This window comes from Bufo bufo, chromosome 2 (assembly GCF_905171765.1).
Source record: "Bufo bufo chromosome 2, aBufBuf1.1, whole genome shotgun sequence".
Classification (NCBI taxonomy): Eukaryota; Metazoa; Chordata; class Amphibia; order Anura; family Bufonidae; genus Bufo; species Bufo bufo.
Genome location: NC_053390.1, coordinates 118,053,774 through 118,071,177, shown reverse-complemented (window position 1 = coordinate 118,071,177; position 17,404 = coordinate 118,053,774). Strand labels below are relative to the sequence as shown.

Sequence of the window (17,404 nt, the reverse complement as noted above, 5' to 3'; positions counted from 1 at the left end):
AAGGCTTCATTCAGACGCCTGGATGCGTTTTGCGGATCCGATCCATCTATCAGTGGATCCGTAAAAATCATGCAGACATCTGAATGGAGCTTTACAGGGGGGTAATCAATGACAGGGGAGTGATCAGGGAGTCTATATGGGGTGATCACCACAGTCATTGATCACACCCCTGTAAGGCTTCATTCAGACGTCCGGATGCGTTTTGCGGATCCGATCCATCTATCAGTGGATCCGTAAAAATCATGCGGACGTCTGAATGGAGCTTTACAGGGGGGTGATCAATGACAGGGGGGTGATCAATGACAGGGGGGTAATCAATGACAGGGGGGTAATCAGGCAGTCTATATGGGGTGATCAGGGGCTAATAAGGGGTTAATAAGTGACGGGGGGGGGGTGTAGTGTAGTGTAGTGGTGCTTGGTGGTACTTTACTGAGCTACCTGTGTCCTCTGGTGGTCGATCCAAACAAAGGGGACCACCAGAGGACCAGGTAGCAGGTATATTAGACGCTGTTATCAAAACAGCGTCTAATATACCTGTTAGGGGTTAAAAAAAACACATCTCCAGCCTGCCAGCGAACGATCGCCGCTGGCAGGCTGGAGATCAACTCTACCACCGTCTGTTCCTGTGATCGCGCATGCCTGTGTGCGCGCGTTCACAGGAAATCTCGCGTCTCGCGAGAGGACGCGCCGGCGCGTCCAGGAGGAATGAATCAACCACCTCCAGGACGCGTCTGTGCGTACAGCGGTCCGGAGGTGGTTAAAGGGATTCTGTCACCAGGTTTCACCCCTGTCAGCTAAAAATATGCTGATGTTCAGGGCGTCTTCACGATTCCTAATGTGGGCTTATAAATGTCATCTGTGGGCTTATTTAGCTAAAAAAAACAGCTATTACTAACCTGTCAGTCAAACAAATAATGTGCCCAAGGGGATGTTAATGGATGCAAGGTGGCAGCTGCACCCGCCGCCGTTCGTGCCCAGCGCCGCCTTTCCGGACTTCTGCGCCGCCTCCTAATCCTCTGTGCCGCCTCTCGCTCTCCCTCCCACCCCCTCCTCCTGCTGTAAGATCTCGCGCTTGCGCACAGGGCTCTGCCTGATGCGCCTGTGCAGACTTCTCCATTTGTCTTCTTACAGTGAAGTGCGCATGCGCCGACACTTCGCGCAACCCCTGTATGCGTGAGATCTTACAGCAGGAGGAGGGGGGAGGGAGGGAGAGCGAGAGGCGGCACAGAGGATTAGGAGGCGGCGCAGAAGTCCGGAAAGGCGGCGCTGGGCACGAACGGCGGTGGGTGCGGCCAGCACCTTGCATCCATTAACATCCCCTTGGGCACCTTTTTTGTTTGACTGACAGGTTAGTAAAAGCTGTTTTTTAGCTAAATAAGCCCACAGGTGACATTTATAAGCCCACATTAGGAATCGTGAAGACGCCCTGAACATCAGCATATTTTTAGCTGACAGGGGTGAAACCTGGTGACAGAATCTCTTTAATGTGTTATGTTATTTAGACACAGCTCTCAGCATGCTTAGCCAGCCTTCTATCTGACTGGCTAAGCATGCTGAGTGCTGTGTCCATAAATCATAACACAGCTCTATGAAAATTACTGTTTCTAGCTGCTGTTGTCCACAGTCCACAGCAGCTAGAAAACAGTAATCTTTATAGTCATGTTAAATGATCACTATAGTGTCAGGAAAACAAAGCGGTTTTCCTGACACTATAGTGCCCTGAGGGTGCCCCCACCCTCAGGGTCCCCCTCCCGTGGTCCCCCTCCATGTTGCCAAGATAGACGCCAAATGAAGGGGTAGTTGCAGGAACAAAATACTTTAATGGTATCGATAAAATATATATGTAATTAAGACACTGAGTGCAGTTCCATAAAAAGGCCCAGCAAAATCCTCAGCACCAGGCCCATGATGCTCTTGATCCGGCCCTGGTCACAGACTCTTTGGGTATAAAGAGTCTGGGATATCCAGGCAGGGCACCAAAGGAAGGACCGTCAATGGAAAATTCCAGGTATATTTAATTAGTGGAGAGGTGATAGGCTGCCACAGGCATACTGTCCAGATAGGGAATAACGTAAGTGAACATAGTACAGAGATAAAGACACAGGAGGAGAAAAAAAGCCTGTACAGTATATGGCGCCAAATGCCTCAGAAGTAATAGCCCACTTGTGATTAGTGACTAATTGTGGGATGACTCTACTATATTTATCTTAAAATCCACAATATTTGCATAAAAAGCAGAGTTACCTTTTAAAATAGGTAAAGACTTTAAATAGTAGAATAGAAACGCAGTATTGAAATCTACAATAAAAACTCACTTCACCCAGGAGGGGCAGGGTGGGATAAAGCTCAAGACACCCACTCTGCTTCCTCCTGCGCCTGGGTCGCCTGTAGGATCTTCTGGAAATAACGGCAGTCACAATTAGTACATCTGGTTATTTTCCTTTTTAATTAGCACAGGGTAGGGGTAAATGCAGGCTCAACGCGTTTCGGGGTCACTGGGATCCCCTTCATCAGGAGTTGTGACTGCCGTTATTTCCAGAAGATCCTACAGGCGACCCAGGCGCAGGAGGAAGCAGAGTGGGTGTCTTGAGCTTTATCCCACCCTGCCCCTCCTGGGTGAAGTGAGTTTTTATTGTAGATTTCAATACTGCGTTTCTATTCTACTATTTAAAGTCTTTACCTATTTTAAAAGGTAACTCTGCTTTTTATGCAAATATTGTGGATTTTAAGATAAATATAGTAGAGTAGAGTCCTGTGTTTTTAGATATACAGCAGTTTACGACCACAAATGTGGCGTTTCTGTAAACTGCAGTATCAGGGTAATAAATATAAAGTTTTGTTTGGTTGTCAACCCTTGCTCTGTTACCGGAAAAAACGGATTGAAATGGAAAAGTGCCAAAAATAGCTGTTTTCGCACATTTTTTTTTTTTTTGACCGTGTTAATCTGGGGGGTTAGGTCATGGGGTATTTTTATAGAGGAGATTCTTACGGACGCGGCGATACCTAATAAGTCAACTTTTTTACAATTATTTAGGTTTTAGACTATATTATCCTTTTTGATACAAAAAAATATTTTTTGTATCTCTAAAGTCTAAGAGTCATTTTTTATTTTAGTTTTTTAGCCGATTATCTTATGTAGGGGCTCATTTTTTGCGGGATGAGAGGACGGTTTTATTGGCACTATTTTGGGGGCTATATGACTTTTTGATCGCTTGCTATTAAACTTTTTGTTATGTAAGGTTTCTTTTTTTGGACCGTGTTAATCTGGGGAGTTAGGTCATGGGGTATTTTTATAGAGGAGATTATTACCGACGCGGCAATACCTAAGGCCTCTTTCACACTTGCGTTGTCCGGATCCGGCGTGTACTCCACTTGCCGGAATTACACTCCGGATCCGGAAAAACGCAAGTGTACTGAAAGCATTTGAAGACGGAACCGTCTTCCAAATGCGTTCAGTGTTACTATGGCACCCAGGACGCTATTAAAGTCCTGGTTGCCATAGTAGTAGTGGGGAGCGGGGGAGCGGTATACTTACCGTCCGTGCGGCTCCCCGGGCGCTCCAGAATGACGTCAGAGCGCCCCATGCGCATGGATGACGTGATCCATGTGATCACATGATCCATGAGCTTGGGGCGCCCTGACGTCACTCTGGAGCGCCCGGGGAGCCGCACGGACGGTAAGTACACTGCTCCCCGCTCCCCACTACACTTTACCATGGCTGCCAGGACTTTAGCGTCTTGGCAGCCATGGTAACCACTCTGAAAAAGCTAAATGTCGGATGCGGCAATGCGCCGAAACGACGTTTAGCTTAAGGCCGGATCCGGATCAATGCCTTCCAATGGGCATTAATTCCGGATCCGGCCTTGCGGCAAGTGTTCCGGATTTTTGGCCGGAGCAAAAAGCGCAGCATGCTGCGGTATTTTCTCCGGCCAACAAACGTTCCATACCGGAACTGAAGACATCCTGATGCATCCTGAACGGATTTCTCTCCATTCAGAATGCATTAGGATAATCCTGATCAGGATTCTTCCGGCATAGAGCCCCGACGACGGAACTCTATGCCGGAAGACAATAACGCAGGTGTGAAAGAGCCCTAATTTGTCTACTTTTTTTAAAATTATTTTAGTTTTTACAATTTTTTTTGGTGTCTCAAGTCTAAAACCAGTTTTTTTATCCGATTGTCAGTGGCTAAATTGGGATATAAATTTAGTACTCCATGGAAGTGTGTTACTCCTGTGCGCGAGTCGGTCTCAAATGAAATGCGGTCACCGGGAGCAGGCAGTTCCGAGAACAGCCGCCGGGGGCCTTCATCGGGCTGTTCTTAGAACACTTGTCTGCACCCGGAGACCGCATTTCATTTCAGACCGGCTGGTGCACAGGCACAGGTAAGGGCTTACCTGTGCATCGCCGGACTTGTCAGTTAAAATGGCAGCTTGCATGTGTTCGCGGGCGAACATGGCGAACTGGCCATCACTGCACAGTAGACAGGAGATGACCCAATTGATTTACATGGGAGAGTTTTCTAGGCATGCTCTGTGACCTGTGCAGAGGTCAGGAGGAACTAGATAAGCTGTGACATCACCTACTGTGAATAGTGGATTCTGTGTTATCTATACAGAGGTGTTACTTGTCATTGTAATTCTGCCCGTTAGACCTAGTGGCCAATGTTAAAATTTCTGGATTATATGCAATTTTTAAATATAGTTACGTGGATATATATATATATATCACTGAAACTTTAAAAAATATATTTTAAAGGGACCCTGTCGTGTTGAACATGGTGTTTGATCTGCAGGATACAGAACAGGAGGAGCTACGCAGATTGATATATAGTTCTGTAAGAGAAGATTCAGTGTAACTTGTATTTTATTCATTTAAATTCCTGCTAATTGGGGTCCACTTACATGAACAGATAAATTGGCCATAAAGAGCAACAATATAGAAAGTCTACATTTTATAATAAATGTGTATTTCTGTGTTAAAAGGGTTATCCGAAACTATAAATTGCCCCCCATACAGGATATACTTACCCGGGTCCCCGCACCACTGCTGCTGCTTCTCCCCGTGCACAGATGAAAACATCCGGTGTTGGGGGAGAGCAGCCAATGGCAGGCAGGGACGTAGTATTGTGGGTGATGCTAGGTAGGCTTGTTCCCATCTGCCATTGGCTGCACCGCTCCCCCCCCCCACGACACCGGATGTTTTCATCCGTGCACAGGGAGTAACAGTGGTGGCGCATGGACTAGGAGGGGCACGGGGACCCGGATAAGTATATTCCGTGTGAGGGGCATATGGGGGCGGGGGGAGGGCAATTTATAGTTTCAGGTAAGCCCTTTAAAGCAATTTGTGCTATCCTCCTCTCATGCCCACTGCATTATAACTGACAGGCAGACGCCTGTTTGCATTTGTGGATGGGCAACTGACAAGCAATGATTTATAAAGATGGAAAAAAATAAAAAAACTGAGACAGCATGTCCAAACTTGTGGAATTTAATCCAGATGCAACGTTTCGGCTTAAGGAAGCCTTTGTCAAGCATGTCATGCTTGACAAAGGCTTCCTTAAGCCGAAACGTTGCATCTGGATTAAATTCCACAAGTTTGGACATGCTGTCTCCGTTTTTTTATTTTTTTTAATCTTTATTGTTCACACTACCTTTGGGGGATTTTACCACCCCCTTGGAGATGAGCACCCACTACTCTTATACTAAGGAGTGCTGTTGATCCTCGATTTTTGCAAGCAATAATTTATGTCAGCATAAAAGATAATCAATGACAAAAGCATTAATTACTGCACATGTTTACCCTGGACAATAATTCCTAATGATCTCTAAAATATGGCCATTCAGCCGACTATCGCCACTTGGTGAAGTCCAGAGCGCCTTGCTATTTACTACCTGACAATGCTCCCTGTATGACAGTGTATACAGAAGTATCTGTCAATCACTGATCCACTGTAGAAAGAGCAGGGATTTAAAGGGAATCTGCCAGCAGCTTAGATCACGCTGGTCTTTGAAATCTGCTGTGCCATTGGAGGATGCGGTAATTTAGGACGACCTGCAGGCCTTGTCATAAATTAAGCGTCCCTCCAGCTGACCATGCAGGAGTGTGAAATCAGCGACTTCTTCCAACAGTCAGTGCAACGTGACTTGGCACTAAACAATGGATATATTGCTCAATAGTCAGATACATACAATATTTGAACCACTGAATCTATTCCTGTTAACTAGAATTGTCACGCACCAGTTGCTAACACAGTTTTTTTTTTTTTGCCGTTATGAAATCAGTTACAATATTATATGTAAATATACAGGTATATATATAAGTGTTTTAGTAATTTAGGGTCATCACCGCTGACTCAGAGACTTCTTGAAGACGTTAGATGATATTTAGCCTACAAGCAGACCACCCATATTCCAGTTTGTAGACGGCTAATGGGATAATGAGGTTTTTTTCATGTGCTATGAACACTCATACATGGTGGCTCTGCTATCTGACAGCCAAGGTGCTAAAAATATACTTATATGTCACCTGGCTTCCTATGAAACTAATCCTAGTGAGTGTGTGTGATTAGATTGGTTACAGGGACTAAAGTGAACGATGACTATCTCTGCAGAGCCGGCGAATACACTGAAGCACAATAAGCACTGGGAAATAAATTCAGTTCTGTGCCATTTCTGCAATAAATGAACTATGGATAATAAGACATTTTCCAGGACACTGTGGGGGAGATTTATCAAGACTGGTGCTTTATGCGCCAGTCTTGATATCCCCTATGCAGGCCTCATCATAAATTAGGCACATTCTCCAGCAGCCAGAGCGCCTAAACAGAAATCTACGACAGCTCGAAGCTGCTGTGGATTTCTGGCATCATTTGCACCAGAAAACTGGCTTAAACAAAGATTTCTTTGTCTTGACTGTTGGCCACGCACCTTTCCTGCCATTGGCACGCCCCTTCTGGAAAAGTGGTGAGGGCAGCGTAAAAAAAGGCACAAACACACAGCTTGAAACTTTTTAAAGCCAATTTTCAGGCGCAAGGAAGATGATAAATCTCTTATGACTATTTTTGGCAGCTTAAAAGGGACACTGACAGGCCCGATAAACATATTTAGATATTCCTATGCAGTCATAGGTCTATTAAAGTGTATTCCAATCATATAAGTGTGCCCCCTGTCCGCATTTTAAACCATGTAAAATCAACTTTATAATCATCTGTCAATGTGCCCAAGGGGCGGTTTTTCTCCTACCTTTGTGCCCAGCCGCGCCCCAACTGTCGTTTCCTACCGCCGCCCAGCTCATTATTATTCACTGCGCTGGGCGGCTTTTACAGTCCCCGATCCTGTTAGATCCCGCGCATGCCCGACAGAAACTTATGGGCATCGGCCTCATTTGGACCTTCTGCGAATGCGCCGGATACCTGTATCCGGCACCCTCACAAGCCGGAATTTTAGTGCGCCTGCGTCCCTTATTCTTCTATGCGGCTGCTCTCTGTGTCTCCTGCTGCGCCTGCTCGGCAGGATCGGGGACTGTAAAAGCCGCCCAGTGCAGTGAATAATAATGAGCTGGGCGGCGGTAGGAAATGACAGTTGGGCGCGGCTGGGCACAAAGGTAGGAGAAAAATCGCCCCTTGGCCACAAAGGAAGGTGATTGACAGATGATTATAAAGTGGAGTTTACATGGTTTAAAATGCAGACAGGGGGTACACTTATATGATTGGAATACACTTTAATAGACCTATGACTGCATATGAATATTTAAATATGTTTATTGGGCCTGTCAGTGTCCCTTTAAAAGTCATAAACTGCAACCAAAAACACATTTGGGAAGTTTATCATGGCCCTGTAAGGTATGATACCCAGGTGCACTGCCGGATGCTGCACCCAACTTATGATGAGGTGTATGTCATAAATTAGTTGCAGCATTCAGCAGTCCCGGTGCCGCAAATGAAATCACTGAAAAAGTTGCAAACACACAGTTTGCAACTTTTTTACTCCACAAATGTGGAGTATCCGAATGATAAATCTGGACCATTGTGATTACAAAATAATAAAAAAAACATAGGTTAGATTTTTTTCAACTTTAAAGGGGTTTTCCAGTTTTTGTAATTTTCTAATCTGCCTAGAGTACTCCAAACACTGCATTGTTTGCACTATCTACCTGTTTTTCACACCAGCACTTTACTTTTCCTGTTCTCAGCATCTCTGCATCCGGGCAGGATGTTTACAAGCAGAACTTCCCATTTTCATCAGCTTCCTGCTGGGTTTTCTAACCAAAACCAGAGGGGAGCTATAGGCAGTGTGACTACTGCAGAGAGAACAGTGTAGCAGGTAGTGCAAGCCCTGAAAAACATTACAAGGTATGCTGGGTTTGGTTAGAAAAGATGAAACAGGAAAATGGGAAGTTCTGATTGTAAACATCCCGACAGGATGCAGTGATGCCGAGAACAGGGAAAGGAAAGTTCTGAAAAACAGGTATATGACGCAAAAACATGCAATGTTTGGGCTACTTTAGGAAGATAAAAAAATTTCCCTATGAAACTTGAGAGCCACTTTAAAGAGGTTATCCCATGACTAATGTAAAAAATCAGACGTCATATACTGTAGGACATGACAATCTCTTTCTAACAAAGCTAGAACCAACCCTGTTCCTCACATGGATCCAGAGATCTCCCCATTCATTGATCCGCTAGATTTAAATCAAGCTGGCAGCTCAAGGGGAGTGTCCTTTCTGCTGCAGCTAAGGGGGCGTGTCCATGCTCTCACTATCAAAGCTCAGGAGGCAGTTGAAGGATGAAACTGAGCATGTGCGGCCATCTCAGTGAGCAGGAGAAAGAAATAAGTTAAAAAAACAACTAATAAACAGCAGGTGGCGCTATACAGATACATGTTATTGAATAACTTAGTGGTTACACAAAAATTTTAATTACATGTAATTACAAAAGTATTAAGATCCAGGTGCTGGTTTTACAACTGTAGAATATGTTTAAGAAAATTCTCCTCCTAGTAACTATCCAACTATTCATTTCTACACTATTCAGATTTATTTTAGAATACACCAGTGCAGTATATGAAATGATTACTGCACTGAGAGAAGAGGAGGGGGCTACTTCCAAAGTCAATAAAGCTGAAGAGTTAATATACGATAAAGACTTGTGAAGCATCGCCTTATATCTACATCCCTCAGATGCCGTATGTAACTGGTCTCTTGTTCAAGAGCTGCTAACCATGAAAAAGCTCTCAGTGACTGTGGAACTAATCGGAAGCTTTTATTTGCTAATCTGCACTCTGCAGATTTTAGGGAGTCCTTATAATCACTTGGCTAAATGAGACATTTGTTGGCTAATACAGCTTGTAGCTTGATCTGCACTCAGTCTACAGTATGTGACTTAAAGGGAACCTGTCACGTTGTACATGCAGCCCCATACACAGTATAGAGGAAGGGCTGAGCAGATTGAAATAAGGTTCTGTGGGAAAATAATCAGTATAATGTCTCAATCACACATCTGTGTATTGGTCAGTGATATCCAGCACCTCGTTTTGGCTCACAAACACTGACATGTGAATAAGGCATAACTTGTATGTTATTCATTTAATTCCATGCTCTTTTTATGGTCTTACTCATACAGGGAAGAAGGACCACTCACTGGACTCAATCACGGAAAGAGTAGAGGATTAAATGAAAAACGTTCAATCTATACTGAATCCTTTCCCAATAAACTCTATACTAATTTGCTCAGCTCCTCCTCTATAAGATGCTGCCTGTGGATCAGACACCATGTTCAATGTGACAGTCTCTCTTTAAAGGGGTTCTGCAGTTAGTCCGACACCCGGGACCCCCGCCGATCAGATGCTGATGATCTATCCAGAGGATAGATCATCAGTTTAAACTAACTGCAGAACCCCTTTAGGTGGACGATAGCAAGAACGCTAAATCTTTTGCAATAAACATATTTCTTCTCCTTCAAATGCTTCTTATAAGGCTCCATTCACACGTCCGTGGTAAGTTGCGGACCCGCAAATTGCGGATCCGCAACACACCTGCCCGGCACCCCTATAGAAATGCCTATTCTTGTCCGCAGCTGCGGACAAGAATAGGACATGTTCTACCTTTTGCGGAGCTGCGGACCCGAAGATCGGGGCTGCGCTCCGCAAATGCGGATGCTGACAGCACGCTGTGTGCTGTCTGCATCCATTCTGTCCCCATAGAAAACGAATGGGTCCGCACCCGTTCCGCAAAATTGCGGAACGGATGCAGACCCATTTGCGGACGTGTGAATGGAGCCTAAGGCTGGAATCGCACATAGAGTTATAGTGCCATTTGTGCTGTAGTTTTTCGAGCCTCCTCTCTTTTGGATCCACTTGTGTGTTTAGCTGAAAAAATGTAATCAAAAACTGTCACAAACACTTTATGTTCACTTCAAGTCTGAGTTGTCCTATTTAGAAAACTTTTTTTCAAAATCTGTGTTCAGGACCCTCATATAATGGCAAGAAGGAAGAGCTCATACAAAGAACTTCGAAAGTCCTGGGCTATCAATGTATTACATGAACACCCTAGGGTGACTAATCCTCCATGTGTCCTATGGTGGGACTTGAAGGGAATTAAATGCCTGCTGACAGGTTCTCGATTAAGGTTTCGGCAACATGTAATGCTTGTCAAGGGTGTTGCATTACGACACGCTGCGACTTTGATTTGACAGTCACAAAAAGTCCAGTCATGTTGCATGCAACTTTTCCTCCATAGACTTTGAAGTTGCGTGCAACTCGTCTGCGACTTGGTTGTGTTTTTACAACCAAATCACAGTTCTAAAGTAGTCACCCACCGGCAAGTTGCAAACAAGTCACACATATTTTGTGTTGTGTGACGTGTGGATGATCTGACAAATGCTTGCTTTAGGAAGAAGTCTTCTAACAAAAAAGGAGCGTCCAAAGTTGACAACCACCTGTATAAAATCCAGGCCCCATCTATGCAGTCTGCCTTTACAAACATTGCACTGTGCCAACTATAAAGTTGTAAGAGAAGGGATGATGCTATGGACCCGTTTTTTATGAGTTGACCTAGACCACTAAGTTCTATTGAAGGAAAATCTTAATGCTCTAGCATAACAAGATATTTTGGACAATTGTATGCTTCCAATTTTGTGGGAACAGCTTGTGGAAGGCCCTTTTCTCTTCCAGCATGACTGTGCCCCAGTGCACAAAGCAATGTTCATAAAGCCATAGTTTGGTGGGATTGATGTGGCCTGCACAGAATCCTGATCTCTACCTCATCAAACTCCTTTGGAATAAACTGGAATGGAGATTGTGAGCCAGGCAATCTTGTCTAACAGTGTCTAACTTGCTCTTCTGGATGAATGAGCAAAAATTGCCATAGACAAAAAACAAAAACTTGAGGACAGAATCCCAGAAAAGTTGAAGATTTGTCAATCCAACAGGCCCTCAACATCTGCCCAACAGAAATGTAGGAGCAGACATGTTGGATTTTACATGTACAATCTTTTGCACCGGCGACAGACAGGGTTGTCAGACATGTCTGCCCATAAGTGTATTTCCCTTTTCCAGTTGAAATAAGCATGCACATAAACATGATCCAAGTGCGTGTTTTTGGGGTTGGGGGAGATACCTCTTGGCTGAACAGCACCTGTCTCATGGGTATGGGCATACTACAAACAACAGCAACTCCTTACTAAGAACTGTGATATTTTTCCAGGAAATGTATAATAAAGTTGACAACTGACAAGGGGAAGGGTGCAAGTCAGTGATTACCACTAACAATAGAACACAAAGTCAGAATTGCTCCTGAGAACATTCGTATCTACGAAGCCTTGACTAAATCTTGTGCCAGTAAACATGGGTTGTTACCATCTCATAAGTGAAGACAACCCCCACAGTTTTTCTCCATGTAATGCTACAATTGCCAGTTACTGATCTCCTCATTTACTGGAGGAAAGAGGTAACATTTTTATGTATTTTGCAGATGGTGATTTGTGTTAACATAAGACAGCTTCCATGAATGAGTAATGGGCCTACAATGACATGCTACTTTAGCTAATAGGTTTCTGCTTCTTAGAAAGTCAGTGGGGGTTGGAAGAATCCCGGCAGACAATGGCAAAATAAAATACACTACACGTGACCTTCAGCATTGGATCCCTCTTGTGCAATTTTTTTTTTTTTACTGAAGATGATTTACATGTAATTTTGATGTGTTTTGTTCGCTTGCAGACGCGGTGAAGCGTGAAGAAGAAAATGTCAGCACGACAAAAATGAAGACTATTTACATATTAAAGATTCTTTCTAACCAGCTTCAACCCACCTGAAATCTAGAAAGGTATTCCGGCAGCAAATCTGCCTCTGTCTTCTCCGAAGCTTCAGGCGGTTCCGACCTGTCTTCTGAAACTTCCGTCTCTTCGGTTTTTTCCAACAGACTAGAAATGGCAGACGCTAATGCAGATTTTAGAACATCAATCTGTAAAAAGACAGATGAAGATGATAGTCATTACTGGCTGGGATGTTCAAGATAAAACTTTGCAGTCAAAGTTATAATATGGAGAAGTGAATAACCCCTAGGCCCACTTCCAATCCTTCCCATAAGGCAGATTACAATATTACTGGAAATACAAAGCAAAACTACCAGAGACCTTACATCCATACACACCTAACCAAGTATCTACAAGGAAGCTCTTTTGCCTACTTGATGCCATGTTGAAAAATGTTTGCATATGATTAAAAAAAAAAAAAGGCTGCTTTCTTCCAGGAAGAGTGCCATAGCTGTCCACAGGCTGTATGTGGTATTGCTGCATAGCACTAAATCGCTTTAAAGGGGTTCACCAGGTTTTTTAAACTGATGACCTATCCTAGGTCATCAGTATCTGATCGGTGGGGGACTGACACCCAGATCCCCACCGATCAGCACCAGTACTGGCAGTTGCGCCGCGGCCTTCCCCCCCTTCGAAATGCACATTGCCTTACACTGTATGGCAGCTATGCTTGGTATTGCAGCTCAGCCCCGATTCACTGCAATGGGGATGCGCTGCGCTTAGGCCATGTGACCAATGAACGTGACGTCACTGGCCGAGGAAAAGCTGGAAGAAGGCCGCAGCGCTACTGCCTTCTCAAACAGCTGATCATCAGGGGTCCCGAGTTTCGGACTCCCACCGATCTGATACTAATATCCTATCCAGAGGATAGGTCATCAGTTAAAAAAATAAATAAATCAGAAAACCGCTTTAATTATCTCAGACAACCCCTTTTCATAAAGCCTTGCTGCAATACCACATAAAACCTGCGGGCTGTTTTCGTGCTATTCTTAAAGGGAACCTGTCACTGGGATTTTGGGTATAGAGCTGAGGACATGGGCTGCTAGATGGCCGCTAGCACATACACAATACCCAGTCCCCATAGCTCTGTGTGCTTTTAATGTGTAAAAAAAAAAAATGATTTGATACATATGCAAATTAACCTGAGATGAGTCTTGTATGTGAGATGAGTCAGGGACAGGACTCATCTCAGGTTAATTTGCATATGGATCAAATCGATTTTTTTACACAATAAAAGCACACAGAGCTATGGGGACTGGGTATTGCGGATGTGCTAGCGGCCATCTAGCAACCCATGTCCTTAGCTCTATACCCAAAATCCCGGTGACAGGTTCCCTTTAAAAGAAAGCAGACACGTTTTTCTTATCCTGTGCAACCCCTTTAAAGAAATACAGACACCTATAATAATCTACAGGACAATGGGGCAAATTTACTAATACTGTAAGAGTGAAAATTTAGGGAAGTATGCAAATGAGCTCTTAGCAAGCTCTTCTTCTGAAAGTTAAAAGCTCATTTGCATACCTTCTTCCCAGAATTCCAGGGGAGCATTGCCTGGCCTAGAAGACTCTTCAAGTCGATTAAGGCGCTCTCCATAAGGAGATACAGTACCCCCCAAAAAACTGTAAAAAGTTTAGACGTGTTCAAGACAGAAATAACTATTAACTGTGAATTTTAGCAATCATACAGAAAATAAGAGCGATCTGGGAGGCTGTACTAGGCGAGTACTAGAACAGTCTGAAGTCCGTACAATGAGTACAGGTAGCGAGTGCTGCACGCACAACTGTATTATGGTCAAACCAAGGCCGACAGGCGCTCAGCCAAGTGAAAGGCTGCTTTCTGCTTGCAGGCTTCACAGACACAGAATTTAATTGGAAAATCCTGGCAACCGCAAAGCATTATTTGGCTCTGAACATAAAAGTGCCAGGGTAGGATTGCTGCACCTTGGCATCCTCTCTTGCTTTCGTTCTCTATCTCATTATTGGAGTAATCTGACATGAATATAATTAAACAAAAACCAGTATGATCCCAGAAGCATGCCAGTCCTTCCCAGTGATCAGAAACAACATGAACTTCCTGGAGAAAGATCACCCTGTGAGGTTTGTGGTAATTGGGAAGTTACAAAAATCAAAGCCTTGCCAAAGCCATAGGGATCCTATACCTTCTGCGTCCACAAGGTCATCAAAATATGTGGAAGTGGATAATTACCAAAATGTATGCATTACACAAAGGCAGTAGGGCACACAATGCTTGCCACATCCCCCACTTCTCTATATGGAGGGTGAGCAGCAAAATGTTATAATACCCACAACATTACATACAATGCAACAGCTCTCTGCAAACCAAACACCACAACATTTACCGCAGTCCTCTTCATCATCATCACATGATTTTAGGAGGAGTTGGCAGTATCACTTGCAGAACTCTTGGAACCCAGGGTTGTATGATTTCTCCATTATTCCTCCTGGAATTATGTAAATAAAATGACAGCTGGATGTTACCATTCTCCTTGTCTGCAGAGTACGGTATGGTCTGACTCTGACAGCAGTAACAGGATGCTGTTATAATGGGCAGTGGACTCATTCACAATTCTGCCTAAGCACACGGGGTCAAAACATCCCCCAAGAGCAACTTCTCTCAACCATCCAGAAACAATCTGATGATGAACAATACTTTTTCCAGCATGTCTCAAGGCAAAAGTGATAACCAAGTGGCTCGGTAAACAAAATATTGAAATTTTGGGTCCATGGCCATGAAACTCCTCGGATCTCAATCCCATTGAGAACCTGTCTTCAATCCTGAAAAAGCAGGTGGACAAACAAAAACAAAGAACTTGTGATAAACGCCAAGCACTGATGAGGCAAGAAGAGGTTGGCCCAGAAGCAAGGGACGGACTGGCCATAGACCCTACAGGGAATGTTCCTGGTGGGCCAATGCCCATAGGGTCACCTGAGCCCCCCCTCTCTGCCACTGGCCGGGTACATACTACTGGGGGAACTATAGAGGTCATTATTAGTGGAAGTCTAGGCAGCATGCTGAAGGTAGGGCTGGGCCTGGTGTTGTGGCCCACATCTCACCTCCTGATCCCCCTGCTCCATATCCATATTAGAGACAATTGGAAAAGGAGGACAGAATATGGCCACCACAGAGGGACAGCTTCTGGGGAGGTATTTAATTCTGTGGGATGGTACTGTATTCTGTGCTGCACTACGCTATTACTGACTCTGGCAAATTGTATTGGCCCTGTCTACTTGTGCTGCCCTACCTTTTGTAAATTTGGACCCACCTACAACATTGGGACCACTTTTAGGCTTTTTTTCCAGGGCCACTTTAAGTCGCCAGTCTGCCCCTGCTAGAAGCTGATACCAGTGGGCCAGGGTGAATTACAGAAGTCTTGAAAAAGAAGGGTCAACACTGTAAATGTTGAGTCTTTGCATAAACTTGATGTACTAGTCAATGAAAGTAAAAAAAAAAAAAAAAAAAGCAAACTTATGAAATGCTTATAATTGTACTTCAGTATACCATAGACACATCTGACAAAAAGATCTAAAAACACTAAAGCAGCAAACTTGTCTCAGAAGGAGGGGGAGGGCAAGGACAGCGAGCAGCACCAAACTCATCTCCTTCACAGTGCTGGCGTACACTTCGTGAGGTCAGTACTCTAAAAGTACTGATTGCCATGACAGCAGTGAAAGACCAGTGAAATGAGTGGGTCTGCCAGTACACTAGGCTTCCCCCAGTGAGGGCAGCATAGAACAGATGACAGGTTCCCTTTAAGGTCCCTTTTACACGGCCAATGATTGAGGCAATTATCGGTAAGGATTATTCCTAGGTACACTCGTTCCCAATAACTGCCCTCTGTAAAGATTCCCGTAAATACCTGAAGGAGGAGCACATACTCGTTCACCGGGTGAAAGTATTGCTGATGCCGTTAACTAAATCATTGCTTAGCAGTAATCCCTAAATGAAGCTCTCACCTCCTCAGACGAGCAGGCAATTATCACAATCGATCCCGCTAATTGCGTGCTATGTTTTCCTATGTAAAGGGGCCTTTAGAGTAAGCCATCAATATTAGATTGGTGGGGGGCTGACTCTCAGTGACCCTCCTGATCAGCTGTCTGGAGGGGTAGAGGCGCTCGTGAGAGTGCTCCAGCCTATTCAAAGCTGAAATCTGAGTTCTGAGGCTGTCCCATCCATTTGACAAGGCTGCAATACTCAGCTGCAATGAAAAAAGTACAGCATTCCGAGTACAAACCAGCTTGCAACCCAATGTAAGTTCTCCCAAAAAGGCAGACGGCTAATCCACAGTTCTACAATAAGACTGGAAGTATATCTAGAAGACATAGAAGCTGAGTATCTATTCCATAAATGTGACACTCTGCATGTAAATGGTCTTCCAGACATGCAGGAAAAACGTCTCCTGACTTCGAATACAGTTGTCCATCAAGATACAACGGCCTCAGGATACAATATTTTCAACATACAATAGTCTTTTCTGACCCATCGTAAGTTGAAACCAGAGTCAACATACAATGGATCAGACTCAGATCCAACCAATCAAGGCCACTTCTCTAATAAAATATCTGTATTAGTTGCTAAGTCAAAGCAGCTGGGCAGCCCTGCAACCAACAGTAGAACAAAGTAGAAAAAGGAGTGCCAGCGGCTGTGGCGGTGATCCTCCCGTCAAACCATAAATGAAAAAAGGAAATTCCACGACACTTCCCAAAAATAGATACGCGTTTATTTCACCAGATGCAACGCTTTGGTTCTCCCTCTGGAACCTTTCTCAAGCAGTGACAAATTCATGGTGCAAATTACACATATTTATACCACACCTGTGATTATTGGATAATTAAACAATCAAGTCCAAAAATATAAAAAGTGCATGATTAGAATATTAAAAATGCATATAAAACAGTGTATAATATAATACATATAATGTGTATACATTCATATATGAAATATCCAAAATGTGCAAATAATTGAATGTACAAAATCGCTGAATTCATAAGTGATCCATAATTCATGAATTACAAACAAATGTGAATAACTCCTGGTTTGTGATTAAACATAATTGATCTTCCTGTATCAGAACAT

The 17,404-nt window shown here is 43.9% G+C and overlaps 1 protein-coding gene across 1 annotated transcript in view; it reads right to left on the bottom strand.

The window, feature by feature from the left end:
* The window catches only part of MRPS27 (mitochondrial ribosomal protein S27), a 117,379-nt gene that overhangs the window by 9,405 nt on the left and 90,570 nt on the right, over positions 1-17,404 (bottom strand). Inside the window, exon 10 of the mRNA XM_040421471.1 lies at positions 12,307-12,459. Coding sequence (XP_040277405.1) covers positions 12,307-12,459 — 153 coding nt within the window. The remainder of the gene's footprint in view (positions 1-12,306; positions 12,460-17,404) is intronic.